At 35.3% G+C, this 17,582-nt stretch overlaps 1 protein-coding gene across 5 annotated transcripts in view; it reads left to right on the top strand.

Moving 5' to 3' along the window:
- CDKAL1 (CDK5 regulatory subunit associated protein 1 like 1) overlaps positions 1–17,582 on the top strand; it is a 609,813-nt gene that overhangs the window by 273,607 nt on the left and 318,624 nt on the right. For all 5 annotated transcript variants that reach the window (XM_054592196.1, XM_054592193.1, XM_054592194.1 and 2 more), the window contains one exon: positions 8,226–8,329. In XM_054592196.1, the coding sequence (XP_054448171.1) occupies positions 8,226–8,329 (104 nt within the window). The remainder of the gene's footprint in view (positions 1–8,225; positions 8,330–17,582) is intronic.

The following is a 17,582-nucleotide window of genomic DNA, read 5'->3' as shown; positions in this document are numbered from 1 at the left end:
TTCCTAATTTCCCTTTCCCTTTTCCTTTGTCTTCTTGTATCTTACCAGATTTTTTCCCTAGGAATATACAGTTATAGTTGCCAGCCTATTTTTCTGCTTAGCACTGGTCTTAGTTCTGTAACCAAGTATTAGCTTGTCTGGCCTGGTCCACTATGAAATCACCAATAGCTTTGAGTATTTATTGATATTTTAATAGAATACAAAGCACTGTGTTAGATGCTACAGCAGGTAGTAAGATACATGCCTGTTCTTTAAGTAAAATTGTAATCTACTAAATATTAAACACTCAAATAATTACATATTCTTTTTCCCACTTTTAAAAATTTTGGTAAAACACACGTAACTGAAGTTGCTATCTTAATCATTTGTAAGTATACAGTTCAGTGGTATTAAATGCAGTACATTAACATGGTTGTGCAGCCATCACCAACATCTATCCCCATAAGTCTTTTCATCTTGTAAAACAAACTCTGTGCCCATTAAACAATAACTTCCCGTTCCGCCCCACCCCGCCAAGCCCCGGGCAGCCACTGTTCTACTTTCTGTCTCTGAATTGGACTACTCCAAATACCTTGTAGAAGTAGGAATTGGTCTTTGTCTTCTTGTGACTAGTGTATTTCACTTTGTGTAATATCCACAAAGTTACATCATTATGTAGCATGTTGCAGAATTTTCTTCATTTTAAAGGCTGAATGATATTCCATTGATTTTGCTTAATTTGTTGATAGATACTTGGGTCGATTCCATATTTTACCTATTTTCTATAATGCTACTGTTGCTATGAATATGACTACAAATATCTGTTCGAGACCCTCTTTTCAATTCTTTTGGTTATATACCTAGAAGTAGAATTGCAGGATTATATGGTAATTGTACTTCTAATTTTTTAAGGAAGCACGATACTATTTTCTATAGCTGCTCCACCATTTTATATTCCCACCAGCAGTTGCACAAGGATTCTAATTTTTCCACATATTCGCCAGTACTTGCTGTTTTCTGGGGTTTTTTTTTTCTTTCTTACTTTTTTCTTCTTTTTTATAGTTGCCATCCTAAAAGGTATGAGGTGGTATCAGATTGTAGTTTGGATTTGTATACATTCCCTTAACTGTTAGTGCTGTTGAGTATGTTTTCATGCGCTTATTGACTATTCACATATCTTCTTTGGAGTAATAATGTGTATTAAGTCTTCTGACCATTTTTGAGTCTGATTGTTTGTTTGCTCTTTGTTGGTGAGTTTCGGAGTCCTCTGTGTATTCTCGATATTATTCCTTAACAGATATGATTTGCAATTATTATCTCTCATTCTGTGGGTTGTCATTTTACTGTTTGATAGTGTCTTTTGATGTAAAAAACTTAAAGTTATTCCCATTCTTTCTTTTTGTTTCCTGTGTCTTTGTGGTATACATCCAAGAAATCATTGCCAAGTCCAGTGTCATGAAAATTTTGTCCTTCGCTGTCTTCTAAGGGTTTTATTGTTTTAGGTCTTATATATAGATTCTTGATCCATTTTCAGTTAGCATTTGTATATGGTGTTAGATAAGGGTCAAATTCTATTCTGTTGCATGTGAATATACTGTTTTTCCAGCACCTTTAGTTGAAAAGGCTCTCCTTATCTCATTGAGTGATCTTGGCACCCTTGTCAAAAGTCATTTGACCAGTGTGCAAGGTTTTTTTTTTAGGACTTTCTATTTTATTCCATCGATTTGTATGTGTATTTAGGCCATTATCACACTGTTTTGATTACTATAGCTTTGTAGAAAGTTTTGAAACCAGGAAATGTGAGTCCTTCAGTTTTTTTCCCCCCAATATTGTTTTGGCTGTTGTGGTCCCTTCAGATTTCACATGAATTTTAGAATAGGCTTTTCTATTTCTGCAAGAAAAATCAGTGGAATTTTGGTTGGGATTGCACTGAATCTGTAGATAACTTTGGGGAATACTGACATTTTAACAATATTAAGTCTTTCAATCACTGATTGTGGAATGTGTTTCCATTTATATATGTTTTCATCAGTTTCTTTCAGAAATGTTCTATAGTTTTTATTGTATGTCTTTCACCTCTTTGATTAAGTTAATTTCAAATTATTGTTTTTAATGCTATTGTAAATGGTATTGTTTCTGTAATTTCTTTTTCAGGTTTTTCACTGTTCATGAATAGAAATGTAACAGATTTTGTGTGTGCGTTTTCACTCTGTATCTTTCTGCTTTGCTGAATTCATTTATTAGTTCTAACAGGTTTTTTTTTTTAAATTTATGGATTTTCTACACATGAGATCATATTATCTGCAAACAGATAATTTTACTTCTTTTTAGTTTAAATATATTTTATTTCTTTTACTTGTCTCATTATTCAGGCTAGAACATTCCAATACTATGTTGAATAGAAGTTATCAAAGTGAACATCTTTGCTTTGTTCCTGATTTTAGAGGAAAAGCCATCAGTCATTTATCATTGAGTGTGAGGTTCACAGTGGGTTTTTAGATACGGCTTTTATTAAGTTGAGAAAGTTTCTATTTCTAGTTTGATTGTTCTTATACTGAAAGGCTGTTGAATTTTGTCAAATGCTTTTTTGGCATTAATTGATATGATGATGTGTTGTTTTCTTTCATTCTGTTGATATGGGATATTGATTGATTTTTATATTTTGAACCATCCTTGCATTTCAAGAGTATATCTCACTTGGTCATGGCGTATAATTCTTTTAATACGCCACTGAATTCTGTTTGCTTGTATTTTGTTGAAGATTTCTGCATGGGGGGTCTGTACTTTTGTATTCTTGCAGTGTCTTTATCTGGCTTTAGTGTTAAGGTAATTCTGCCTTCATAGAATGAGTTAGGAAGCGTTTCCTCCTCTTAAATTTTTCATAAAAGTTTAACAATGTTTAGTATTTGTTTTTCTCTATATGCTTGGTAGAATATACCAGTGCAATAAGAGGCTTTTTTCTCCCATAAAAATATATCAGTTTGGGTGAATTTTTAAAAGTCTTGCTCTGATTTTTAAATTTTTCAGAACCTGTGATATCTCAAGATGCTCTTTAAAAGAAAAAAGCTGAATAAATTAAAACTTTTATTTTCCATTTGTTTCATGTGATTCAGTTATAAAGTGTACATGTATTATGCACTTGAACCCTTTGAAATATTTTAATTTGTGAAAATTTGTTATTTCATTAGTTTAATTCCTGTAATTTAAAAATATTCTGCCACAGATGCTTTTTAAGATTTCAGAGTTAAACTTCTACATTGAGTGCCTATGTGCCTCTGATTTTGAGGTTTTTATTTACTTCTTGGCTTGTAGCCATGTAACAACCCGTGCACAGATGAGTGTGGTGAACCAGCTTTATTCTTCTATCACAGTAGTCTAGGTCTGTCCAGGATTTTCCATCTTTTTTGCAGTTCAACAGCTATCCTCTTCTTGGTGTTGGCTTTCAGTGGTCTACCTTCAAAGGTCTTTTGTTTTCTGACAGTTAAAGAAACTGGCTCAGTGTTACTCTTAGACAATTATTTAATTGTTTACAGATAACTGAAATGCTCTATGATGGTTTCTGTGATGATTCTCTTTGTTTCATTGAAGGCTTGTCATGTTGAAATGATTAGTCATCATAATTTTTAGTGCTTGAGAAAATTGTTTTTAAACCAAATAGCATCAAAGAACTTATTTTCTGATTTTGTACTGCATGTAACTGTGGATTATGACAAATCTCTTCCCTTTTTAAATGTAAGAAAGCACATTTAATGCTTGGTTAGTGCTGTTATAACATACTTAAAGAAATACACTATAGAAATTTTCACTATCTTGAAATAGTATAAACTATTTTGATAACTACAAATAAGGATGAAGCCATCTTATAGAATAGCTTAGAACTTCAAAAACATATCACATCAACAACCCTAATTAACCCTAAGAGAGCAGTTTACTGAAGAATATTTTGAATTCTTGTTTTAAAAAGATTTTATTTATTTATATTTAGAGAGAGGGGAAGGGAGGGAGAAAGAGTAGAGAAACATCAATATGTGAGAGAGCCATCAATCGGTTGTCTCTCATGTGCCCGCCAACTGGGGACCTGACCCGCAACCCAAGAATGTGCTCTGACTGGGAATCAAACCAGCGACCTTTTGGTTCACAGGCCGACACTCAATCCACTGAGCCACACCAGCCACGGCATAATATTTTGAATTCTTAATGTAATATTTGTACTTATGAGCTTATTTTTATTATTATAAATGTTTCCAAGTATCATTTTGTTTTATTTAAACTTTTAGGTACATTTTTATGAGATTTTCCATGGGGGGATGTCTTTCCACTTTTATTAAGTGAGCCAGTGGGGAAATATGATTTGTTTAGCACAGTTGACTTAAGCCAACCTATCAGTAACCCATCTGTTTTATAAAGTTAAGTATATCTGGAACATGGTAATGTTTAATTACTTCTTTGCAGAGTTGTTAAGAACAGTCATATTAAACAACTATCAGCCAGTATTTAATGATCACTTGCTAGGTGCAGATTCTATACTAAATGCTTTACATGTGTTAAGTCATTCATGTTATAAATGTTTAAAATACATGTTTTGCTTTCTTTCTCCCTCTGTTTTACTTTCCCTTCTCCAGGCTGGTGTCCCTTAAGAGAATTGCTTTTAAAAAATAGCCCAAGAGATAGGAGTAGTTTATTTTATTGTTTTATTTTTTTTTATTGTTGTTCAAGTACAGTTGTCTCCAAGTTGTTTCCATTGTCCCCCCACCACTCTCCCCAGCCCCACCCATCCCCACCTCCCACCCTTGATCCTGCCTCTCTTTGGCTTTGTCCATGTGTCCTTTATACATGTTCCTTGGTGACCCTTCCCCTTTTTCTCCCCGTTATCCCCTCCTGTCTGCCCTCTGGTTACTGTCAGTTTGTTCTTTATTTCAATGTCTCTGGTTATATTTTGCTTCCTTGTTTGTTTTGTTGATTAGGTTCCACTTATAGGCGAGATCATGTGGTGTTTGTCTTTCACTCCCTGGCTAATTTCACTTAGCATAATGCTCCCCAGATCCATTCATCCTGTCATGAAGGGTATGAGCTCCTCCTTTCTTTCTGCTAAGTAGCATTTCACTGCATAAACATAACATAGTTTTTTGATCCACTCATTTACTGATGGGCACTTAGGTTGCTTCCAACACTTGGCTATTGTTAATTGTGCTGCTATGAACATTGGGTTGCATAGGTTCTTTTGAATTGGTTTTTCTATTAAGATTGTCCGCTTAACCTATGACGCTCTCCATTGGTAATAGGAGAAAAAAGAGAAAGGATTCAAGACACCTAAGTAGGATCAGGATATAGAGCAGATTCCATGAATGGGTGCTGACTTACCTTGAGTGAATGCTCATCATGATGGGGAAGCACAGGTGAATGAATGGGGGGGTGCTTACTTCATCGAGCAGATGGAGCCACTTGAGGTGAGGAGAAGATCATAGAGAACAATCTGCTTTGAGAACCTGAGTGATAGAATTTTAAAAACATGGCATGCCAAACAAGGTGATACAATTTGCCAAAGAGCTAGCAGGAGGATGAAAAATAAAACTTGTAAGCAGCAAAGATGAAATAACTGTCTTGGGCCAATGGATGGACAGGAAGTCTAGTCTTAGATTTCTAAAGAATAAAAGAGTGAAATACATGTTTTAAATAAATAGCTTTATACATAGGATGATGAGTATTGGCCATATCTTTGAATATATATGCTATGTTACTTTATAATTCATGTCAGATGATTGCTTATGTTATGTCTTATCTACATTTGTATGTAGCTAGGATGTTTGATACACATTTATTCTGGGGAGACAGCTTGCTATGAAAACAGCATGGAATTTGAAATTTCATAGAACCAGCTTTGAAAGTCAGCTCTTGAGATTTGAGTTGTATGAGGCCTGTCTGAAAAAAGTCCAGCTACTGTTAGTATAACAAGAATGATTTGCCCGACATTGATGTAACCTGGCAGCCCAGGAGAGTGGACTGGAATGCGCATGCATGAACAATGACGACTTCACTGTACTTGTCAGTGTTGGTAGTAGACACCGTTGAGTGAGCATGTGTACTGTGTGGCTGTCATATTCAAAATGACTGAGTGAATAGAGCAATGAATCTGCATCAAATTTTGCATTAAGCTTGAATATTCCTCTGCGGAAACTATTTGGGTTATTCGTAAGTCCTCAGTAGGGGCATCTGGTGATTGCAGCTTCATCACAATACAGCTGCTCATGCGTCATGTCTTGTGCAGAGTTTTTTGCCAAATATCAGATCACCAGGTGACTCAGCCCCACTACAGCCCAGATTTGGTGCCCTGTGACTCCTGGCTTTTCCCAAAACTAAATCACCTTTCAAAGGGAAGAGATGTTAGACTGTCAGTAAGACTCAGGAAATTACGACAGGGCAGCTGATGACGATTAAGAGAACAGTTGTGAGGTACCATGGTGCCTACTTTGAAGGGGACTGTGGTGTCATTGTCCTGTGTACAATGTTTCTTGTATCCTCTTCAATAAATGTCTCTCTTTTTCATATTTCATGGCTGGATACCTTCCAGACAGACCTTATAGGTCTTTGAGCAAGCTGCTTATTTGACCACTCCCCAACCCCGGTTTTATAGAGATATAATTGACAGTTATATTGTCAATTAATGTTGCCTAAGTTTAAGGCGTACAATGTAATGATCTGAGATATGTAGATTTTGTACAGTGTTTATTACAATAAGTTTAGTTAATACCTACAGCATTTTTCCTTTATGATAAGAATTTTCAAGATCTTTTCTCTTAGAGTCTTTCAAATATAATAAAGGTATTGATAACCGTAGGTACCATGCTATACCATCTCCAGAACTTATTTTTCTAGTAAGTGGAAATTTGCACCCTTAGACCACCTGTACCCATTTCCCCTCTAACTCCCCACAGATCCCATCCTCTGGTAACCACTAATCTGTTTCCTAGTCCCAATTTTCTCTGAGTTCTCCCTCTACCCTCCATCCATGTTGTTGCAGATAGCAGGATTTCCTTCTTTTTATGGTTGGATAATATTCCATTGCATATATACATATACCACTGTTTTTTTAATCCATTCATCCATCCATGGATACTTAGGTTGTTTCTGTATCTTGGCTCTTGTAAAATAATGCTGCAATGAACATATATCATTTTGGGTTAGTGTTTCAAAAACTAAAACGTTGGTTTTACTCTTGTAATTTAAAAATATAATTTAAGCTCTGGCTGATGAGTGCCAGCCTGCCAATCAAAGAGTTGCTGGTTCAATTCCCAGTCAGGGCACATGTCTGGGTTGTGGGCCAGTTCCCTAGTAGGGGCATGTCTGAGGCAACCACACATTGATGTTTCTCTCCTTCTCTTTTCCCCTCCCTTCCCTTCTCTCTATGAATAAATAATAAATAAATGAAATCTTATAAAATATCATTTAAATGTATTCTCTTATTATAAAATAAGAGAAACACTTATAATAAAATAGACCTGTGCCAAAAAGATAAGCCTCTGTAATAACGGAAAACATAAAAGATCTCTCTAGTGATTCAGTTGCTCTAGGATGATAAATTTAATCAATTAAAATATATTAAAAAATTAAGAAACAAAGTTATTTCTCAGTAGTTTTTAACATGAAAAATAATGGCTATAATGAATAGGAAGGTTTTAAAAGATCATTTTACAAATGCTTTAAAATTTGAATGTGAGAAAAAATTAAACATTTGATATATTTATATACTATTCCTGATTTCACACAGTGAAAAATATCTGAAAATTTATAAGGTTTTATTTTTTATGAAAATGTCATGTTGACTATTACCATATCAGTTAAAAGTTAAGTGAATATGCTTTTTTATTTCCAAATAATGTGGTATATATAGGAGATATAAAAATTTTAGTTTTATGATAGCCAAAGAAATGTCAGTGATTTAAAAACAGTGTGAATCTTAAATTTCTTTTGATTAATCATTGTGAGACTTTATAAACTTATCTGACATGTATATGTGCATTTGAAGATAATATTACATGATTGATACAATCATTCTTGAATGGTCGAAACATAAATAATTGCAAATTTATGTGTCTGGTAGAAATAAAATAAATATGAAGTATAGTAGATTTTTTGTATCTCTTGTATAAATTGCAAATGTTACTAAAATAGCACTTTGTGGTTTTTTTCATGTTAAGTGTGCACTGTCTTTAAAATTTGAGCCTTATTTATTGATATCATTTGAACAGGTGTCTCAATGCTTGTACCTATTGCAAAACTAAACACGCTAGAGGAAATTTGGCCAGTTATCCAATTGATGAACTAGTAGATAGAGCCAAACAGTCATTTCAAGGTAAGTGTGTCTAGAATTATATACAATTTTCGTCTACCTAATAAATTATAGTAGTCTTTTAATACATTTTAATTTACATACATACTTCTTTAGCTTTCTAAAGAGTTTACAAATATTTCCACTTATCTGTTAGATTCAGTCAGTCAGGTTATAATATTCACATTACTCTTCTTTAACCGCTCTTTCACGTTTTTTGACTCTAAGGTAAGTGACATTATTTGAATTTTATCACCTATCTTTAGATTTCATGAAAAGAGAAAAAAACAAAAGTGAAATCCATGACCTTTTAATGTGTGCTAAGACTTTTGTGGGCTGAGTGGCATACCTTTTAAGATTTCTATGTCTTTTCTCTGATCATTTCTGGATCATTGGAAAATAGAGCTAATAAGGGTTTCCCAGGGGCTTGGAAGGAGAGGGTGGATTTTACTATCAGCCAGTAAAAATGGCCTTCCTCATCCATGGGACTGTTGGACCAGTAAAGAGTGGTACTGGCAGAGAGCTCTGAAGAGAATGATTCTTTATGTGGGTGGCCAGCTACTTCTGAATCATCACTTGCTGGAAAATGTTGTTGTCTAGCTATTTCTAAGCACATAGCAAGACTTATTTTTTACATGAGTCACAGCTGTGTTGGTTGACACATAACTGCTTAAACCATAAACTTCCTTTTCTGTCTTTGTTTATAATATGTGTATATAACATTGCTGTGCTTTTACACCCAACATGAGATAATCTATTGTCTTGTAGTCTTGTGGGTTAATAGTTATTGGCAGTTGTACTTTTCCTTTTAGCGAGTACCTTGGAGTGTTACTAACACTACTTCATACCCTGAATCTCAGCAAGTATGAGTTCCAAACACATTTCTTTATTTAGTCTATGTAAAGCTTTTATCAACATGAATTTGGAATGCTCTTTATAATGGAAAGAAAAATAACTTTGGTTGAGTTATTAACACCTCCCAATAATTTTTTTCTACTTTTATATTCTTAGCTCAATTCCCTCTTCAGTTCCCATTCAACTTGTGTTAAACAAGAAATGAAAGGCAATTCATTGATTCTTGCCAGTGTCCTGATTTAGAGTGAGGTAGTTATCTAAGGAAAGGTCTGGGTGGTTGTCTTTTCTGCCACAGCTACTTTACGGGTTTTTCAGAAAGGGCATATATTTGCACAGAAACCTAATATATATGAAAAATATTCCTTTTCTGGTATTCTTACATGGTTGTTTCATTTGTATATATATCTCCATTGTTTCATGGAGATATTAAAACTATATAATCTATCCACCACACACTGCGAATTGGAAGGCATGCAAATTGGCTTCTCTGAGGCATTTTTTTAACATTATGCATTTATAATGCAACTCATATAACTTAAAAATCTCTTCATTTTACTCTGAAAATTTGTCTGAAAAGTATAAAACTGTTAAATCACCTTGTGGAGAAAGTTTTCTTTTGGCCTCATTACATCTGTATTCATCTATAACCTATACTGGCACTTGGATATGATTGCTTGGAGACTAGGTATGGACACATTTGTGTTTTATATGTGACTTGAGGGGGGGAAAAAAGGAGTAAACATAGTTTTTATAAAGTGATTATAGAATTATTCTAAACATATCCAACAAACTTAGCTCCCTGATTTATATTTAGAAATGCCCGCTGAGCAATAGAGATACAGTGTGTGATGTCTGTCACACTTTGGTAGTTAACATTGATATATCAAAGTGAGTTGGGCTAAATCGAATGGTTCAAAGACTATATATCAGAGTTTAGGAGTGACTTAGTGGCAGTGGCTATTATAAATAAAGTATTAGAAGAAATTTATTTAAGTATTATTTACATCATCATCATTGGTAGGTATATATTTGCCTTTTTATTTCCAATCATGGAATGTTTGCAGTGTATGGTTTTTCTGTGGTCTTGTTATCTGTATATTATAATTGAAACTGAATGCTAGTTTTAGGACTGATGAGCTCATTTGCTTGATATGTGGTAGTGTTACTAAAATATTGAGGTCATAACTTTCTAGTGAAGCCATTGTATTTAGGAAAATTTTAAGTTGGTAAGTTTTTGATGCCCTTTGCCTTAAGAAAGTTTAAATTTGAAACAGTGGTCTGCTGTTTATCAGCCACATGATTTGAAAAAGATGCCTGACCTCCCTGAGCCATGGCTTTCTTATTACTATGACATTTAGTGTTGTTTCTTGTAAGAATTTGAGATAACTTATGTAAAGTAATTGCCTGTGTCCTTATTATGAAGAAGACATGTTACTTAAACTGTAGGTATCTAAAATGAATCCAAGGAGAGAAGTCTAATTTTGAGTGAGAATATTGGAACATCTGTAACAAACATTAATGACTGGAATCAAATGACTTACTTCCTTTTGCTTTTAAAATATATTTTATGAAAAATGTCTCTATAGATGCAAACTATTTAGTATGACAATTACCTTTCATTTTCTTAATTTTAGTAAAGCAAATTCATGCTAAGAATGACCTTATAATCCCTTTCTATTGTAGGAAATAATAACCTGTAAGTCACATTTTGAAGTTATTGGGTTAGTTTATTATATCTTCTTTCCTGCAAAAGACAGTGAGCTTTTAATGGTCTTACAGAATTTTTATTTTGGAGCTTTAAAATTGTGAAGAGTAATTGTTCAGGTAAATATAAGAGAATAAATAACCCCTTTTCTGCGTATTTACTTTACAGTTTCTGCATATTTACTTCTTTAGTCACTCAGGTGTTAGAAATATTCCATGGGCCAAAACCCCTTAAATTCTGCCTTGTATCATTATGAAATTGTCCTATAATGAATAATGAAAAATAAATATTCTTTGAAAGGTTAAGATGAAAAAAGTTTATGCTGCTAATAAATTTTAGCACTATGTTTAATGTTAGTGGAAATTAAATTTCCCATTGTGAAAATTACATTTTCTATCTTTATTTTTCTTAAAGAATTTTAATGACTTTGTTGTGAAATACAAAGTGATTTTTAAAAACTCTAAACCGATTGTGGAATGGGGATTAGAACCCACGTTGCCTATCATTGTATAATAAGATCACAGTTTCTTTCTGGATAGCAGAATAACATATTTATGAAACATTTTATATTCATAAAATGTATTTCTTTGTAGTCTAATGAATGCAAAGAGACTAAGGGCCAGCCCATAAACCCAAAGGCAAGTGAGCATTGAGAAGAGATTCATGAAATCATTGTGAATGTAAAATAGTTTCCCAAAGCACTGAAATACCCTGAGTGTGCATTCAAGTACCAAAAAAACCCCACCAAAAATCAAAACCCCAAAATGAAACAAACAAACAAACAAACAAAAAGAGAAAGAGAAAGGCAGCTTACTTGTGTATGGATAGGATTAAAGTCAAAATTATTTATATTTATTTCTATTTTGAAATAGAGACTTTAGTTTACCCTTTACATGTATGTATTTGTGTAGGCGTGTATTTAATTTCTATTTAATTGGTTTCCTGGCTTTTTCTTCCCTCTCACTGAACCTCATCCCCTTGACATTTTCTTCAGCACTTATTACCTTTTCGATGTGTTTATCATTTTTGTGGGCAGTTCTGCATATGAGTATAAGATTTACCAGGTAGCTACTGGGTATCATCTCATTGTTTTAATGGACTGCTGAGAAGCCTTCCCCCTTACTTCTTCACCTTTGTCTAGATTTAAGTTTTAAAAATTCCTAGACATAGCAGTGTCTGGGGGCTGGGGTTTGACATGGCTGCATTTTAGATATCTAGAAAAACATGTCAAGCAGTGACCAAGATTTTATTGAGGCCAGAATGAATTTACAAGCTAGTGTTTTCTAGCATATTTGTATTGATTTTTCTCTAGCAGCTAATCAATCAGTTTCAGTTGTATAAGTGATGGAACAAACCTTTTTAAGTGTGCTGGGTGAGTGGTGTGGAAACAACACCTTTCACTGCTGTCTCTGGAATCAAAATGTAGAGATGATGGATGAGCTGTTTTTATAGCTATCGTGTGCTTTTCTAGATTTCATTTGTGTTGCTACTTTTTTTTCTCACTCATAAATCTGAAAAAAAAAAACCCTGGAAGATAAGTGGCATAAACCTGTTATAGAAAGGTAAATTAAGGTGAAATATTCAAAGCAGGGAGAAAATTGTTTGATGCTCAGTGATTTTAGTATTAATGTTGGAATTTTAAAAAAATGAATTGTGTTTTATTTCAAGACTTGCAAAGAAAGATACCATCTACTATGTATAAGATTAGTTATGAACTGCAACTGGGAGACATGACTTGCTGCCCTTTTAGATCACAAAGGATACGAGTAATATTTGATTTTTTGAAGTATGAACTTCACATTGTTGAGTTCTGTGGTTTACATCGAGCCACACTGGACTGATCTCCTTTAGCAAGGGTTACTATATATTAAGATCAAAAAGAGACCAATAATTGCATCTTTTTAATTTATAAGGTATTTTTAAATCTTTTTATTCATTTTTTTTCATTTGTGCTATGTTCAAATAAAGTTGAAAAATCTGTTTCTTCTAAAGGATTAATAATGTTAATTTACATTGTTTTTATACATTATCAACCTCCAAAAAAAGAATTTCCGGCATCTTACCTTAAATGACTGTATGTAATAGACCATGAAAATAAAAGCTGTATGAAATGCTGTATTGTGTTTGGAAAGAGGGAAGATGATTTTACTAACTGATAAATCGTGCCTCTCCAGAAGAATAATAAAATAATTTGATTTATATAATATGAAGTGTGTGTGTAAAAGGAAGTATATAGTTTATAATAAGAAATGTACATGTTTCTAGGCTGTAAACACTAAGGAGAATTATTTTTATACATCCTTTTCTAAGAGACATCGAATAATAAAATATTAAATGCCTTTAGCTGCTAATATGTAGAAACTCAAGATATAGTCTCTACAGGGCCTTTTTTTGTGTTGATTCTTACAAATCCCCAAATAATATTAATTTGTAAAGGAATTTTAATGGAAGAGCTAAATAAATGCATGTAATGTATATAACTTGATAGGGGGACATGGTGCCTAATTTGTTGTTTATCAGATATTCAATTTAAATAAGCTGAGATTAATCAATTTGATTTTGGAGAATGTTAGTTAAAGCTATCCATGACAAAGCACAGTATAATTTACCTGGCTTTTGTCCATTCAGATCTCTTAATTGCTAAGTCAGTGGTGTTCAAACCTTTCCTCAAATGAATTTGAAAAGTAAAAGGAGAACAAGCATGATTAAAGTAGATGCAGAACGCCATTTAATAATTTTTTTTTTTTTTTAAGCCTCTGTGGCCTTTCCTTAGAACCTTTAGGGTCCAGCCTGACTTGGTTGGTTTAGATTTCTATTTCTCTGGTCTGTTCCTTAACACACAACCTAAGAGTGGCAGACGTTTTCTTAAAGGGCCAGCTAGTAAATATTTTAGATTTCATGGACCATAAGGTCTTTGTTGCAACTGTTTGTTTCTGTTCTTGTAGCATACAAACAGCCACAGGCAATCAATGAGGGGGTACAGTTGTGTTCCTGTAAAACTTTGTTTATAATAGGAATTGTAATGAGAAGGTTCAATAGTCAACTTTGAGGAAAGCTGACTTAAGTAAGACTCTTTGTGGAAGAAATTTCTGTTGTCTTTTATATGGTAATATAGATTATAAATCTATAAGTATGTAGCCTTAGGAAGTAATGTTGATCTAGAAAAGATCAGTGTCTCATTTCAGGCACTTGGCAAATTTATAAAATCCAAAGCCAAACTTATGTCCGGGAACTGCATTTTCGAAAATACCCTATAGCTGATTTTAATGTATAGGCGGAGTTGAAACTAGATTTGAGATCCAGTGGTTTAGATAAATTTAGTTGATTGAAGCTATAAAATAAACGGACTCTTTTAACCTTTCTTGGGAAGGATTGTGAGGAAGAAACCCTGGTCTATTAGTAAAGAATGACCTAAGTTAGGGAGGATGGAGGGGCCAACACAGTGTTGTCAGTTTGCTGACCTGCCCTGGTAATTAATGGATGGTTTGGAAATCCAAAGATGCTTATTTAAGTTAAAAGCCTCAATGAATTTTGTTATCTCCAAGGTATCACAAAAGTGTCAACTGTGCTGTGTGGGAATCGAAAAAGTGAAAAAGACATGGCCCTTGTCTTTAAGGAACTTCTCCTAGTTTAGAAACACAGAGTAGCAAGTTGCACTAATGAATATTAAAGCATACAGAAGCAAGAAGCAAATCTTCAGATGACAAAATCATTGAGCCTTTTAACTTAAACAAGCACCTTTGGATTTTGAAAACATCCCCAATCTATCTAGGGGGGTATCAGGAAATTGACAACACTGTTGACAGGTTGTTAACCACCTGTCCACTACCTACCTGCTGTTATTCTTTACTAATCAACCAGGTTTTTCTCAGAATCCATCTCAATACACAATTCTTGTTAGCCACTGCCATTAGATTATGCTTAGAATTCTAGATGAAATCTACTTGCCATTCTGAATCTTGAGGTTTATGCGATGCCATTACTGAACAAAAGTAGGGGTTCTGCTGCCTGCTGCCCCAGAAGCCAAACTCTTATGGCAGAGGCCGATGAGAAGGAAAGAGGTTTTAGTTAGATGCTGAATGCTCTAGGAGAGTGCAGGGATTCCCTGCTCAAAACTCATCTCCTCTGCAAAACCCAGACAAAACCCAGTCATCATCAGCAAGACTGAAATGAAAGGCAGTGCCCACGGTGGCAAGTGCCGAGAGGGGGAGAAGGGGAGAGGGAGAGACTGTAGCAGTCACGCGGCCTATGGAGAGGACAGGCCAGTGGGCCTCCCCAGCAGCGAGGGCTGAGCTAGAGTGTGTTTCTTTGTTCCCTGTTTCAGGTGTGGGAGGAACTTTCTCAGAATGACCAATTAACTTTCCATACTTTCCAGTGTTTTGGGTGGGACCACCTCCCAACCAATCCCTTCTTTCTCCAAGCTAGACTGACAGGCCTCTTTGGTCCAGCCCCACCCCTGGCCACCATTGGGCGAGTGCCTGCCTTCTTCCCCTTGTTCTGCCCCCAGTCTGGTACTGGAAGAGGGTAGGAGGGCTTTTTTTCCTCTTATCGAATTACCTCGCTAACATTTTGCATACTCAGTGTATAAACCTCCCTCTGCCCCCACCGTAGCTGATGGGGGAGATTCTGGTGGTGCTTCTTGAAGTCTGCACCTCCCATAACCTAGTCCCTGCATGCAGTGAGTTGCCACTCAGCTCACTGGCGGAGAAAGGAACCCTAGAAACCCCCCGCACAGCCTCTCAGGCAGCACTGAGCGTGGCCTCAGCGGGAGGAGCAGGACTGTGCAGCCAGGGGCGGGACCTCCTTATCAGGGTTGGAGCATTTGCAAGGCCTGTGCTTTGTTACTTGGGCAATTCAGCCTCCCATTCAGAAGTGAAACTCAGTGTCCTCGCCATGCCTTGGGCAGTTCACGACGGCGTTGACTGACTGTACGCCACACCCTCAGTGCTTGAACCTCTGACCTCCATCCCTGAGCGGAGTGGCGGAGTGCACACGAAGCTCCCAGGTTCCATTCTCATGGCCCAGCTCCATCTCCCAGGGTGGTCCCTCCTGTTCCCCACTCTCAGCCTGGTCCCAGTGGTCCGTGGGGTGGGCTGTGTGTGTCACTGCTAGAGGTCTGTGAAAGAAAGAAACCAAATAATGACTGTTTGGAATTATAGAATTGTTATTTTCCCATTTATTCAACAAATATTTATTGAGCATTATTTACAAATAGTTCATGTTTCTACTAATAGGCACATGCTTTAGAAAAGTGGGGATAAGAGTACATTATTTATAATCAGTCTTTGGTTACGTCTTCCAGTAAGATAGGCCAGTGGGTAAGGTTTGCTGATAATTGAGTAAACAGCTTATCCTTGCTTTGGGAAACAAGGATTCAGCCCTAAGGTTGTTTTACAGAATGACATTTGTTCAAAATTATCTGAGTTTTCATCGTTCAGAGTACGTATAATCCAAAGTACAGAAAATTTGGAGCTTCTGGGAATACCTTTTTGTATCCATTTTTAGGAAAACTAGAGTAATTAACCCCCTATTGTTACTGGAGATTTTTGTTCTTTTCCTCTGTTGTGTTCTATAAAACAACTTGCAAATATGCAAATAAGTATTATATATTTACTTATCATAATAAATAAAATAATGAAACCTGGGAAAACAGATAAGAATAGCAGAATCAACGCTTGGTGTGGGTTTAGAGCACAGGAAATTAGACCATAGTCACATAGGCAATTTTGACTCTGAACTTTTTGAAAGCTTACTGTCCATAAGAAGAAAACCCCAGCTTGGCATTAGATTTGAAAGAAAATTTTCACATGGACTTCGTATAGTGAGTATTGAGCGATGTCGTAGATCTCAAGAGCGTCCCTTTAACACTCAGATTCACATTTTGTGTTTCTTAAAGTTGTATATTTTGGCATTCCTTGTTAAAACTTGCAGCCGTGCCCTGAAGAACATAACACTCTGAAAGGATTTCTTGGGAGGCTGAGACAATACATTCCACCAAGTATTTGTGACTCTCCAGTGATCCTCCCCCACTTCCATAGCCATTAAGCACCAGAAAGGAGTCCTGCTAGAGAGGCTGATAATAGCTCAGGGGTTTGCTTGCCCATGCTAGGTCGTTTTGTGAGGTGGTACACCACAGTGCAGGAAGAAGATACTGGAATTTGTCTTTGTATTTTCTCTTCCTTTAAATTTTTTTCTTTTTTATATATTTTGTGTTGTGCATAATATGTTATTATGCTAGTATAGACTATAATTACTAAATATATATGTATGCAGATATATCCTGAATTGTTTTTTATTGTGTATAATTAAGATTTTAGTGCTTATGAATTATGTCATTCTGTACATTTTTAAGTAAACAGGTTTTGAGAAAATATACTTATTCTTAAAATCTTTACCTGACTCAGGAAAGTGATTTTTCCAAACGTGGAGACCACTAATTTAAAGAACGAATAGCCTGCCCATTTTCCACTATAAACCCAATTCTTTCAGCCAGGCATTTGAACTAAGTAGGGCAGCAAGAGCTCTTTGCTCTCTGTCAAGGTCCTAAGATGCCCATATTCTCTTTTGATTGAGTGCAAATCCATCTGCTTTTGAGATCAAATAAGCAAATAATGAAGTTTATGCCCTTTGCAGGAAAACCGAAGCACTTGAGTAAGACTCTTGCCGTGCGTCTCTGCTCAGAGGTAGAGAGAATATCCTCACAGCACCTGTGCGCCC

The sequence above is a fragment of the Pteronotus mesoamericanus genome, unplaced genomic scaffold (assembly GCF_021234165.1).
Source record: "Pteronotus mesoamericanus isolate MK-2021 breed Mesoamerican mustached bat unplaced genomic scaffold, CSHL_Meso_final scaffold_31, whole genome shotgun sequence".
Classification (NCBI taxonomy): Eukaryota; Metazoa; Chordata; class Mammalia; order Chiroptera; family Mormoopidae; genus Pteronotus; species Pteronotus mesoamericanus.
The sequence above is the reverse complement of the archived record's forward strand: the minus strand, read 5'-3'. Positions and strand labels throughout refer to the sequence as shown.